This window comes from Myxine glutinosa, chromosome 8 (genome assembly GCF_964187855.1).
Source record: "Myxine glutinosa chromosome 8, kmMyxGlut1.1, whole genome shotgun sequence".
NCBI classification, from domain to species: Eukaryota; Metazoa; Chordata; class Myxini; order Myxiniformes; family Myxinidae; genus Myxine; species Myxine glutinosa.
The window spans coordinates 105,922,087-105,936,733 of NC_136268.1; the positions used below are offsets into that span (position 1 = coordinate 105,922,087).

At 47.0% G+C, this 14,647-nt stretch overlaps 1 protein-coding gene across 2 annotated transcripts in view; it reads left to right on the forward strand.

The window, feature by feature from the left end:
* Window positions 1-12,252, forward strand: part of LOC137433170 (protein Niban 2-like) — an 80,413-nt gene extending 68,161 nt beyond the window's left edge. The window contains exons 12-15 of one of the 2 annotated variants that reach the window (XR_013624373.1): window positions 8,176-8,283; window positions 9,562-9,673; window positions 10,362-11,507; window positions 11,591-12,252. Coding sequence is in view for 1 of the 2 variants with exons in the window: in XM_078783646.1 (XP_078639772.1) it covers window positions 8,176-8,283; window positions 9,562-9,673; window positions 10,362-10,801 (660 nt within the window). In the remaining variant the exon portion in view is untranslated. Of the gene's footprint in view, window positions 1-8,175; window positions 8,284-9,561; window positions 9,674-10,361 lie in introns of both variants that reach the window. The other variant, XM_078783646.1, reaches the window with a different exon arrangement.
* The last annotated feature ends 2,395 nt before the right edge of the window (window positions 12,253-14,647 follow it).

Consider the following 14,647-nt stretch of genomic DNA (forward strand, 5'->3'; position numbering starts at 1 on the left):
GGGAACCAGGTGAGACAGGTACGTTCCTACCGTACGCCCCCCCCCCCACCAGGTAACCTACATGGCCCCTCCCTTACCCCTTACTGTATCCACAAAACACAACACTACCCATAAACATCTATTTTACTAATCAACAAACGTCCCTACTGTCTTCCCCGTTCCTCCCATAAACCAAATTCGTCTTCTCTCCCTCCTAACCAATCAAATTTGCCATTTTCAACTCTCATCAAAATTTGCCATCTCCAACTGAACATCAAAATTTGCCATTACCAATTCATCATCAGTCCCTCCTAAGGAGGGAGAGATGGAATCACCCCAATGTCTCATCCACGTCGTGATGCGTCTCACAAATCCTCACAGCAATTCTCATTTCCTGCAACAAAACAAAGAAAACACAGGTGTGGAGTCATCATCATCACCACAGGTAAGTGGCTGCGTATGGTGCGACAGGTTCATCAATCCTAACTATTTCCTAAATGACTTTAACAACTTTACACTACCCGGGGTCTTTCTCCGGCCAAACCATTGGCCCTCTTACACTATGGGTTCTAAAAACCAATTCCCATTGGCCAAACTGTGGTGCTTTTCAATTTGGGGTCTCACTCCCCCGATTCATCTCCCGGTGCCCTCGCACAATTTCTGGGCTGTGGCGTGTACCTCTCCCAGTGGGTCTACCCACCTGCACACCTCCACCACTGCAGTTGCCTCTGAGCTTACCTGCTCCTTACCCTAACCTAACTACCTGGGGAAGGCCCTCTGGCGCTCTCCCTACTCGGTGCCCTCTCTGGCACTGGGCTACCCGGGTCCGTCCTCCGGATCCTCGGGCCCCATCCACAACTCTACCGGCTCCCAGAGCCCACCTGCGGCCTCACTTGGCCGACATCCTCACAGTGGTGGAGTGCCCAACCAACTACACACACTAACAGGCTACACGCCCAGCCATTTCCACAACACTAATGCACCCATTCACAACACCATTCTGCAACCGCACCACAGATGCCAATATCCAACCACAATTTACCTGTACCCTCTACCTAACACTTACACTACCCGCCCCGGGTATCCGTGATGGGGGTCCACTCTTCCCCCATTCACATCTCCGCACCATGCACACCACTCCGTACCACTTACTCCAACTCTCTCCACACACCTGTACCTGCACACCTGTGCTCTCACACCTGGTGCCACTTGCACCCTTCTCTCCCCAAGCGCATTCGCGCTGATCCACAACACTCATTACTCACACACTGCTCCACACACCTGTCCAGTTGCACACCTGTGCAATCACACCTGTTCAATTCTCACACACACGGCATCATCTCAGCTAACTACTCCCTTCTGAAACTTGCGCTTCCCAGTCGTCCCTTTAAACTATTGCGCTCCCACGTCATTATCATCCACACTAATCTACCTGCGTCCCCACTACAGGTATCAGTCACTAACTAAACTTAACGTCACCTAATGTCATCTTCGCTAGATCCCTATCAATATCCTAACCCACCCGGGCTAGTTTTCACTGCCATACACCCCATAAGCTATTGCGCATTTGCCCCACCATGGGAAGGGTGGCAGGGATGCCAGCCTTACCCACCGGGCCCATCGCTCACTACCAATTTTGCACATCAAATTTCGACAAATCAAAAATTTGCCAATCACTACCCATCATCTGCCAATCACTACTGCCAATCCCTTGCCAATCATCAAATTTTGTTTTTCTCTAATTTTGGGTCCAAAACACTAACCTCATCACCCAGTCTACTCACTAATGCCTCTCGGTGCGCCAATTCCTGTCCAAAGCCCGGCTTCGTAAAGCCAAGCCATGAATGCGGGTTGTTCTGTGCCAGCGGCTGGATGCGTCCGGCACTCGGTGCAGGGATGGGGGCTTACCCGGGCCGAGATCCCACGCACCATCTCGGCGTGGAGCCATCCAATGTCCCGATCTCGACCTGCCGGAATGCCTCAACAAAAAGTGGTCGCCATGACGACCCTTTCTATCGGGCTGCCCGCTCCGCCTAGTGGAGCACGGACGCGGCCGTTCAAAGCGAGGCCCAGCACGCACCGAGGGCCCGATTCGGCTAAACGTCGCTCTAACCTCTAAACCTGTTACCGTCGATGCTTCACCTGGACGCTTACACCCCGCAGCCCGTTCCTTGCTCACACATCCAGCCGTGCCCATGCTCCTCGTACCTTTCCTTACACACCCAGGTACCCTCATTCCACTCACAGCCTTGGTCACACACCTGACCACCGAACACCTTGGCACACATTCGTCACCCGCACACCTCACCAACACACCTCTTCGCGCCCCCTCCTCGGTCACCTCCTCTGTGACAATCACAGGTGTGCTCTCATTCGCACACCCAACCACATGCCTCACCACCAATTCCAGCATGCATTCCCACTCACGCTCTACCATTCCAGGTGTGCTTCCTTTCTCACCTGTCACCACCAACTCACGCTCCGTGTCACTCTCACTACTCTCACCTCCATTCTTGACAGCGCAATCACCCTTACTCTTGACAGCGCACTCTTTCCTCATGCACCTGTCCGTCACACACCTTTCTCGCGCACACTCTCCCGTTACACCCTCTGTAACACTCACCACAGGTGTGCATTCTTCCTTGCCTTTGACAGCGCACTCTTTCCCCATGCACCTGTCCGTCACACACCTTTCTCGCGCACACTCCTGCGCACACTCTCCCGTCACACCCTCTGTAACACTTACCACAGGTGTGCATTCTTCCGTTACATCCTCCGTAACACTCCTCACTCCGCGCTTCCATGTGCTCCCTCGCACACGCGCTGCGACCGACTCACTCTCGCCAGCACCCTCACTCCTTGGCACGCACTTTTTCCTCACACACCCCAGAGTCGGACTTTCTCGCACACCTCCTTTTTCGCACACCAGACCTGTCGCACACTTCACCAACGGCCTCTCACGAACACCCGGGTCCATCTCGACCCCCAAGCTTCTTAAATCACCTGGCGCATCATACGCACGACCATATTGGTCACCACTTACACCGGGTCCTCTTCCTCTTCGCTTCTCCTCCATCACCTGCGAATCCCTCATCCGGTTAATGAGCACATCATCACGATCCAAACACAGACTTTGGACCAATTCTTTTACTTCCTCTTTTATCTCTTTGTTATCCCCTCTCCGTCGCTTCTTAATTTCGCTCACCCCTTCTTCCACTTCTTCTAATTTCTGCTTCACCTCTTTTATTCCCCGGTACGTCTCCTCAAGCTCGTCCTCCAAGGCTACCTTGACCGTTTCCATGTGCGTCCTCACCTGCCGGTCCTTCGTCTCCATTACCTCTATCACCTCGTCCAGCCTCGTTGTCAGTCCCTCACGTACCATCTGACATTCCCTCTTCGTCGCTACCAAGTCATCTTTTAGTTCTTTCTGTGTCGCTTTTAAACCTCCTAATACCGCAGTGTTCCTTTGAACCTGCTCCACTAACTCCGTCTGTCCCACCGTCAGCTGCTCCACCTCCTGCGTCAGGTCCTCTATGCCCCCTTGTAACTTTACAGTCCCCTTTCTCACCTCCTTCTCCATGTGCTCCTTACAGTGCCTCACCTCCTCATGCACTCCTCCGACCTCCTCACTCACCCCTCTTCTGATCTCCTCTCCCATCACTTGCATCTCCTGCCCAGATGCCACCCTCATCTGCTCCATTTCCTCCCTGTGAGCATCCAGTTTGGTTTCTACCCCCATTCTGACCCCCTCTATCTGCTGCCCCATTTGGTTAACTTCCCTTTCCGCTTGGTCCCTCATGTCCCTCAATTTGCCTTCCATCCTGTTTTCTAACCCCTCTAACCTCTTTTGCATCCCTTCCATTTGATTCTCTTGAGCGGCCATTCTGTTTTCTACCCCCATTAAGCCATTTCTCACCTCTTTTATCCCGTTGTCTAACCCCTCAAAATTATTGTCTAACTTCTCACCGGTACCCCTCGCTTCGTCCCTCATTACCCCCATTTGGCTTCCCATTACCCCCAATTGGTTTCCCATTACCCCCATTTGGCCCTCCAATCGCTCACTCTGAGCATCCATCCGGTTTTTCAAACCTCCAATTTGGTCTCCCATTTGTTCCATAAAGGCCCTCATTTGCAGGAGGAAAAGGTTCGAATCCACCAGGGGCGCTGCCACGGTCGCGGGCGCCGCGACCAGCGAGGCGCCATTTTGCGCACCCGCAATGTCGGGCGCAACGACGCTAATTTGTGCGTCTGCTACCCTCGCTGCTTCGCTCTCCTCGCGTCCCTCAATTTGGTCCTGGACCGACCCTGCCTCACTCTCCTCTACCGGACCCCAGCTGTCTTGATCCGCCATAGCGCGACTTTCAAAATTCGGGTTTTTATATTTTGTAAAACACAATCAAATTTCGCCTTTATAATTTCGAGCGCGTAAACGCGCTCCGGATCGAATTCTACTTCCCAAAATTTGGGCCTAACAAATTTAGTCCCAGGTCCGAATCCGACACTCCTGACACCAATTGTTACAGACACGACTTTGATGTTATGGTGGGCCGAGCGGAATGGCCGCCGTGTCCGCACAAGTTACCCGATTATACTCGAACGTTGCCGAGTCGCGCTACGCTAAATCAATGAAGGAAAAGGACACAACGGCTGGGATTAAAATGACACGACACCAGGGATACGGTTCTCAAGACCTCCGGAGGAGGTTATATTAGGGCGGAAGGTCAGATTACAACGACAAGAGGGACAGCATAGAAAGGCAGGCACTTAGACACACTCTTATATTAGCCCCGACAGACGACAGATAAACGGGACAAAACTGACTCACACGGGGATTGATGGCAAGGAGGGGCAGGTCTTCGATGGCTCAAGGTGCACCTTGGCTCAGGGGCAAAATCGACCCGGTCCAGTCCAAAGATGCGGGAGGTCTCACTCAGCGCTTGGAGGTGGTGACTTGTCTTCTCAAGCTGGGGGCGCATCTGACGTCACGTCCGGTAAGTCGCTGCGTATATCCGGCGGGGAGTGACACGCCCTCGGCTAGTTAGCTCCGCCCCAGATGGAATCGGTCCGCCCTTCCTATTGGGTGCGGGGGGGGTTACTGGCTCCGCCCCTGACGAGGAGCTGACAGCCAGCCCCTTCGTGGTAACCCCGTGGAGCGCATGGGCAATGGCGGCTAACCACGCCGGTGTGAGGACGCACACTCCCCGCACGCCGCGCCGCGCCCCTCTGTTGTTGTAGTTGTTGTTGTAGTTGTTGTTGTAGTTGTTGTTGTAGTTGTTGTTGTAGTTGTTGTTGCAGTGGACATGGGGAAGATGGGAGGAGGTAAGGGGAGGTCCTAAACTCACTACTGGTGCCATACGATCACATTCTGGTGCAACGAAGCCGCCATGTCAACGAAGCCGCAACGAAGCCGCCAACGGCGTGGTTAGCCGCCATGTCAACCCTCGACTCTGATTCTGCAACTGGACCCGACGGCATCAGCCCACGGGTCCTAAAATCCTGCTCTGCTGCTCTATCTCACCCTCTCTCTGTTCTCTTCACCCTCTCTTTTGCTCAAGGTCAACTGCCATCTGCTTGGAAATCAGCCAACATCACCGCTTTGCACAAAAAAGGTGCAAAAACAGATCCTAGCAACTACAGACCAATCAGCCTTCTCCCAATTATCAGCAAAGTCATGGAATCCATCATTGCTTCTGATATGAAATCTTTCCTCTTCTCCAATGGCTTGATCTCTGATCATCAATTTGGTTTCAGACCAGGTCACTCTACTCTGGACATGCTGCTTCTGCTGTCTCAACAATGGATGGAGGTCCTCAATGCCAAACAGGAAATTAGAGCTGTCTCCCTCGACATATCATGTGCCTTCGACACGGTCTGGCACCCCGCTCTGCTCACCAAACTCTCCTCCTTTGGTATCCATGGAAATCTCCACGCATGGCTGGCGGACTTCCTCTCTAGTCGTCGTCAACGTGTGGCCCTGAATGGGTTTCTCTCATCTCCTCTTCCTGTTCAGGCTGGAGTTCCCCAAGGCAGTGTTCTGGGCCCCGTGCTTTTTCTGGTCTTCATCAATGATCTCTCTGACTCTCTCGAAAATCCTCTCTATCTCTTTGCTGATGACTCCACTCTCTGCCGCTCCATTCCTCTTCCCTCAGATCGGCAGTCTGCTGCCTCCTCACTCTCTGAAGACCTGGACAAAATCACAGACTGGTCAAACAAGTGGAACATGTCTTTCAATCCTGACAAATCTCACACTCTTACTATGTCTCTCCGAAAAGATCGACTGGACAACCCTCCCATCTACTTTCTCAACAATCCTCTCCAAGAAGTTCTGTCGCTCAAGATTTTGGGTCTCACTATCTGCCATGATCTTTCTTGGGAAAACCACATTTCCAAGCTGGCCTCCAAAGCCAGTCGCCGACTGGGCATCCTCCGTCGTGCGAAGTCCTTCCTCGGCACACCTGAGCTCCTCACCACATACAAGGCTTTCATCCGCAGCTCAATGGAATACTGTTCTCCCCTATGGGCCGGTGCTCCTGCCTCACACCTAGCTCGGCTTCACGCTGTTGAAACCAAAGCTTTCAGAATTATTGGAATCTCCCGCGATGAAGCTATCTCTGAGGGCCTTTCACTCACTCACCGCAGGCAGGTAGGTGGTCTTTCTGTCTTCTACCGACTCCTCTCCGGCCTTGCACCCCCAGCTCTCTCTGTGCTCTGTCCCCCAAATATTCCTACAGGTCGCACAAGATCTGCCAGCAACCCTCTGATGGTTAAACTGCCGAAATCTCGGCTCTCCGCTCACCTTCACTCTTTCATTCCTCTTTTCTCCCGCCTCTGGAACAAACTCCCTCACTCCCTTCAATCCCACTCCTCCCTCCAGGTCTTTAAAACAGCTGTTCACCACCATCTCTTATCTTCCCCCATCCAAAACCTTGATCTTTTCTACCCCCGCTAATTCACCCCAGATCCACCTTGTTTGAAATTCCAACTTCTTTCCTGGAAGTCCTGGCAGTGTCCATATGTTTTATACCTCTCCCACTGCCCCCTTCCCACGCCCGCCCCCCCCCCCCCAAAGCCCTCGCCCTCTCTCAGATCTCTCGATGTCTCCATGTCTCTCGGTCCCTGCTCTCAAATGTTGTGTTTGTGTCCTTCCCCCTCTCTCCCCATCTTGTCTCCCGCTCCCTATGTTATATGTTTTATGTGTCGGTTTGTCTTTCTGTGTAATTAATGTTCGCTCTTTCACGAGCCTCGATCTTGTATACAAAAAAAAACAAAAAAAAAAAACGAAGAGTCAGAATTAATGGAAACGAGTCCTTAACTGACATAGACTAAGAATAACTAGCAAGATGTCCGAAAGTTGTCTACGTGAGATGCGGTGGACCTGGGCACGACATTTAATGGGGGAAAAGGGGGAAGGTCGGTTCTACAGAGTGTTATTTACAGGCAATGGGACTAAGGAATGGGGGATTGGGGATAGTTGGGGAGTATTGGGGAAATAGGGGAGTATTTACAAGCGGATATTGAGGCCAAGTCCCATATCCGCAACAATATATATATATATATATATATATATATGTGGTGTATATATATATATATATATATATATATATATATATATATATATATATATATATATATATATATATATATAGGTGGTGTGTATATATATATATATATTTATATATATATTTATATATATATAATTATATTACTTTTTGCCCGATCTCTCAATGGTGAAGAATCACTTAAAATTTAAAAATTCTCGTATCCGAATCCATATTCATATCTTCACCAAAATCGAATTGATTTGGTCTTGTCACACACACCGCTCCACTAAATTTCGTCCAAATCCGTCCACAACTTTTTGAGATATTTTGTTCACAAACAGACAGATAGGGGTGAAAACATAACCACCATCCACCTTTGGTGGCAGAAGTAACAATGGTTCGTTCAACGAATCAATATGAAGTGCATAGTTCATTGATGCTTCTGATGTTTGTATGCCTAAGATTTGCAGCACTTTATTAAAATGGCATTTATTAATTACAAACGGTGGCTAATATAAATTGGGATGATAAAACGTATTTGGCCATCTACCAACTAACACTGCTGTGGTGCTATCTAATCACTAACACTTTGAATCCCCCTGACCAATGGCGATCTTGGCTGCGGATCTAACTCAGTGCCACCTGTGTTATCCAGAAGTTCGACTACGACAGCAGCAGTTGCAGAAAGAAAATCTTCCATGAGTCTTTGGTGCAGATAACTTTCCCCTTTGTGCTCTCCAAGCTGGAGCCGGCATGTCGCGAGGTGTGTCCAGGTGGATGGTGACATAGATTGATTTGCTTGAGATCATCTTGCGATGTCCGGGAAGACCTTTGTTGCTTTCTTCGGGTTATTTGACTTGGCTCCATTACAGGAGAAGCAACCGAGCTGTTAGTATTGTTGTATTGTAATATTAATGTATTTACTAGCGTGACTCGGCGCGCTCCGCGCACCTCACCACACGTCTTCAGAGGGATAGGCATCTTTGACCATTTCGGTGTCTTTTGTGTCTTTTGTGTCTTTAGGGCAATTTGGGTCTTCAGGGTCTTTTGGATCCTCTTGGCCTTTAAGGGTATTTTGGGTCTTTGGGGTGTTTTGGGTCTTAAGGGTCTTTTGTTTCCTTTGGGTCTTTAGGTCTTTGGGGTATTTTGGTTCTTCGGGGGTATTTAAGGGTATTTTGGGTCTTCTGGGTCTTTTGAGTCTTCGGGGTCTTTGGGGTGTTTTGGGTCTTTGGGGTATTTGGGGTCTTTGGGGTCTTTAGGGTATTTTGGATCTTCTGGGACTTTAAAGGTCTTTTGGGTCTTCTGGGTCTTTTGAGTCTTCGGGGTCTTTGGGGTGTTTTGCATCTTCTGGGTCTGTGGGGTCTTTGGGGTCTTCAGGGCATTTTGGGTCTTTGGGGAGTATTGGGTCTTCGGGGTGTTTTGGGTCTTCGGGGTGTTTTGGGTCTTCGGGGTGTTTTGGGTCTCCAGGGTGTTTTGGGTCTCCGGGGTGTTTTGGGTCTTTGGGGTGTTTTGGGTCTTCAGGGTGTTTTGGGTCTTCAGGGTGTTTTGGGTCTTCGGGGTGTTTTGGGTCTTCGGGGTGTTTTGGGTCTTCGGGGTCTTTTGGGTCTTCGGGGTCTTTTGGGTCTTCGGGGTCTTTTGGGTCTTCGGGGTGTTTTGGGTCTTCGGGGTCTTTTGGGTCTTCGGGGTCTTTTGGGTCATCAGGGCCATTTGGGTCTTCAGGGTCCTTTTGAGTCTCTGGGCCTTCAAGCATATTTTGTGTCTTCAGGGTCTTTTGGGTCTTGAAGGGTATTTTGGGTCTTCAGAGGTCTTGGTGGTCTTGAGGGTCTTGGGGGAATTAAAGGGTCATCAAAGGTCTGAAGGGTCTCAGCAGTCTAAACATAATTAAGAGGGTTAATTAAGAGGGTGTTAATTATTTTTGAAGAAGAAGAAGACGTTTTCGTCGCATATAAACATAACGACATACATAACGACATAACCATATACGTTTGCTCTATTATAATAAAAAATATTGATACAAGATTGCTGGATGTTTCCTCTTCAGGGACTTCCTGAATTTGAGGATGAGATTCTCACGGAGTACTCTGACGTTTTGAAGCTTTCTAACAATTTTGAAGAAACTGTCCTTGGGCTTCTCTCTCCTGACATATGCGAAGGTTCGTTTACTCACACTGGAAGTTGATATTAACCTGCTAATAACCATATACATCCATATTTAGCTTATCCTTTTGTAACAGCAAAAGCTTATGGAGGAGTGGGAGAGGCAATGGATCAAATGACAGCAAAGGCTTATGGAAGAGTATGAGATGCAATGGGTTTGGGGAGAGGTGGCGATACGACATCAAATGAAAATTGCGAAATTGGATAGTTAGCCTTATTCACAGGTGATTCCGCATCTTTTTGTTGGATAACTTGGCATTGTTATCTGTAAGCTGGAGGCCACAGATGAAACGTCTGAACGTGTTGTGCAGGTTTAATGGAAATGGAAACTCAACTCTCCCTTCCCTCACCCCTCCCAACCTTCCAAAAATACATTGGAGAATTAAAATCCATAATCCATTATCTGCTGCCTTTAGTTTTGCATGTATGTTATGCACCTTTAATATTCATTCGCATAATTGGTGAATGCATATTGCATAATCATATTGAAATCGACATCGGAAAGGAGTAAACCCATTGGTGTGAGGTATTATGACCGGCTTCATGAATGTTCCTTGTCGCTCATTGCTCCGTTGCTGACTTTTTTTCGCAAGCACATGACAAATCGGTTGCATTTTACGCTTTTCTAAGGAACCATGACCATGAGATAATCTATATGTCCTGCACTTTCCCGATGTGTTGCAGCCATCCACAACGTGACCTTTCAGAAAAAACACAGCCTTTTGCGAGACAGTGTCCTACAACTTTCTGACAGTGAGCCAAACCTGCTTTCCCGGCTCGCGGAGCAGCCCTCGCCCTGGAATGCGGCACGTTTTAGCTCGTACATGCCTGTGGCTGAGGCTGAGGGATCACTTCCCGACATTGTAGACAGCGTCGAGGACGAGCAACAAGGGAGAGAGGATAATTCGAACAAAGCAACGTTGCCCGTGGAATTGACTACCGAGACCAGAGGTGATTGTAGCTCAGCCAGAAGGCCTTCTTCTGGAGAGGACCCCGCAGTCAACTGTGCTGGTGAACCAGTGCAGTTGAGAAAACAAAAGCATGAAGCACCACGTGTACGTCCCCTCGCCGAGCGAGCTTCCGGAGATGTTACGGAGATCTTGGAAGCCATGACTGTAAAATAAATACCTCTGGATGATCCCGAGGTGGGCATTGGAGGCACCAGGGACGAGCCAGGTGATTATACAGGTCGAGACTGAACACGTGGATGAAAAAGATTGGCAATCCAGACAGGTTAAATTAAGAGCCAAATGGATATCTTGTGTATTTGTAAAGCTCTGTACATTGTGGTTTAACAATCCATTTCAAATTTTTCACTAAATATTTAAAAGTGCTTGGTAAATATCATACAGTCTGGGATTTGTTTTGGATTTGTGGAACAGTCTCGGAGCATTTTATCTCGATTGCAAGATGAGTGCAGATGTTTTTTGTTTTTTTTAAACAATATTTGCACAAAGACAAATGGAAGCAGTATCTGATTACGATTGTACACCTGAAAATATTATCAGTTTTCATGCTCTCAGGGCTGGCAGGATAGCCGAGAGGTACGCACACTCATCTCTGAGTTGTCTAGCCTGGGTTCGAATCTCGCCCCAGGTACAAGAGGTCATCCTAGTGCTTCTCAGACAGGTATCGCACATTGTGCTGTCCCTCGGTTTAACGTTAAGCCCGATGTCCCATGTGCTAGCAATATTTAGTAGACATTAATGATCACACGCTGTCCTTCGCGAAGAGTCGGCGAGTTATCACCGACACTCTGAGCAAATTGCAAATTCCTTCTCTAACCTACATCAGCGGCATAGCTGCACTCCCAGTAATGAGACAAATCCAGTCATTTGATATACACACAAAATAATAGAATTTTCTGTCATGTATTAGTTCACTAGATTTATATAAATGAGACAAATCCACAGTCATTTGATATACACACAAAATAATAGAATTTTCTGTCATGTATTAGTTCACTAGATTTATATAAATGCTATAAATTGCAAGGAAGATCAGGTTTTTTTTTACGGCATAGCCCATAGGGCAAAGCTGTCTAAAACAGTGTTTGTCCGTCTGTATGTATGTATGTATGTATGTATGTATGTATGTATATGTTGTAAAAATCAGAGCCAGAGACTTCTCGCAAGAAAGGAGGCTTTAATGCAATCGACCTGGTGCATCTAAAATATAACACAATAAGCATAACATTCGTTTACATGATACAAGGAAAACATTGCAATATATTTTAAATGAAGCAACTACTACTAAGCAGCAAATCCTTACCTAGCTCTCATAGAATCATAGAAGCGAGTATAACCGTCTCCCACTCTCACAGCAGGTTACATATGCAACAAGCGTTACGCCTAGGTCCTCCGTCAGTGAAGTGACGAGTTGACAAAGTGGAAGACGCAAGGCGGCCATCTTGGATTTTGACGTGGCGACCCAATTTTCAATAGCGTTCTTCCTTATGCGTAGATACACCCACACACCAGATTAGAAGTTAGTACTTCGTTTATTTTTCAAGATATTTCGCTCACAAGGTTCAGACATATATATGGTGGTGGCCATCTTGGATTTTGACGTGGCAGCCCAATATTCAACAGCGTTCTTCCTTGTGCCTAGATACACCCACACACCAGATTAGAAGTTAGTACTTCGTTTATTTTTCAAGATATTTCGCTCACAAGGTTCAGACATATATATGGTGGTGGCCATCTTGGATTTTGACGTGGCGACCCAATTTTCAATAGCGTTCTTCCTTATGCGTAGATACACCCACACACCAGATTAGAAGTTAGTACTTCGTTTATTTTTCAAGATATTTCGCTCACAAGGTTCAGACATATATATGGTGGTGGCCATCTTGGATTTTGACGTGGCAGCCCAATATTCAACAGCGTTCTTCCTTGTGCCTAGATACACCCACACACCAGATTAGAAGTTAGTACTTCGTTTATTTTTCAAGATATTTCGCTCACAAGGTTCAGACATATATATGGTGGTGGCCATCTTGGATTTTGACGTGGCGACCCAATTTTCAATAGCGTTCTTCCATATGCCTAGTTGCACCCACACACCAAATTAGAATTCGGTCCTTCGCTTACTTTTATAAAGATATTGCAGTGCACGTACGCATGGACGGACGGACGGAAGCACGCACGGGCGCACAAACGGACGGAGGGTAAAACCAAAGTCCTCCTTTCGCTCCACGGTGCGACGGGGGACAATAACGCCCATCTCCACAAGGACCGCCCCAACCAGACAGTAATGTGTATCAAGCCAACAACTGGCTTTATGTCGACTTTTCATCACAGTATGTATGTATGTATGTATGTATGTATGTCCCCTCAAACATATACCAATCAGAGCTGAGGATATGGTCACATGACAGGGTGATGTGATTACGTCTGATGTCATTACGGCGGTACGGCAGCTGACTCTCCACACACCGCCATTTTGATTTATATGCCGTTCATGCCGAAGATATCGTCGAACCTGTCATATATCACAATCTCCATGCTCTACCTTTATGTTTTTCATTCAGTGTGAAACACAAACAAACCGATTGGTAAAATGACCATGAAATATCGAAAGCATCGACGTTACGTCTCTTCCAACAAAATAGTATGGACCCAACCATTGTGGGGTATAATCTAGATTACGGTAGATCTTCCCTCAGTTTTGTAAGTAAAATTTACCTCATGGATGTCTGGATTCCTCCATATTTCTTTGTTTAATGTTATAAACAGCATTAGCATTAGCGACTGTTTAAAAAGCTAATCATGTGTGTTTGTACTTTATAATATTTTACACGCCCAGCTATGCTGCTGTTAGACTTTCGGTCTTGTTGTTAAATAAAAAGGTAATTTGGGCCACTTTGCCTTAAACATAATAGCTTTGGGGGGGAGGGGAGGGGGGTTAAAGAATGCTTGGTATTGTAGCCAGAAGGCAGATATTTGGGGCCTTGGCTTTTTTTTTTTCTTTTTCTTTTTTTTTAAAGAGTTAGATGTATGAGAAGGCAGATATGGAGTCAGTTACACACACGGACATGCGTGTGCACGTGCACAAATAAATGGGCAAATTTATATATTTTTTATTGATATTTTTGATGTACAGAATGATTTCATCATATCGACACTGAATGTAAATATATCACAAATACCTGCTTCCTCAGTTTCTAAATCTCTGTAGCAGATTTGTCCATAACATTGCTGTTCAAGCAGAAACACCTCACCTCGTCTGTCTGGAGAGCCTCAGGCTTGTTTTACCACAAAATAATACAAGGTCGTGCTGGGATCCAGTGTGGGCTATTTAGGCCTGGCCATGCAGTGTGGTTTGACCAGAAGTCGCTCTTTTTATTTTATGAAATACAATTTAGCTCACTTTTTAAACACGCATCTTTAATGGCTGACTTATTCTCCATATTGTTTCTCAATGCAGGCATAGTAAAAAATACCTTGTTGATAAAGATTAAACATTTAAAGGAAAATGTTTTTTTTACGAAGTGATGAGGAATCCTCTGCTTATACCTGACGTAATGACAATGGCACTTTTGTTATGTTCTAAATATATCCAGCCCAACCCTAATACTTCACGGGCCTTCCTCACCCAAAAATGTCCCGACCTGGCGCAACCTCGCCCAAAAAATTCACAGTGGGAAAACTCGGCCACAAACCCAACGAATACCAAACCTGTAGGATTTTGGTGCAGGTACGTTAGCTGTGTCACACTGGTTCACCTTGCTCTTCTTTACTGGAATTAATAATGCACCTCTGAATTGAAGGTCATGTCTTGAAGGTTAAATTGAAGGTTAAACTTAACCTTTCCTGATTATAAACTGAGTTTGGCAAAATCTTAAACCTGGTTTATCTTGAATATTGTATTTTCAAACCTCAAACAACTTGTTTCCTTACTGTAGGCTGACTAAGGTAAGGATTTTATTAAGCATAAAGCATGAACATCAATCTATCAAAAAAGGTAAT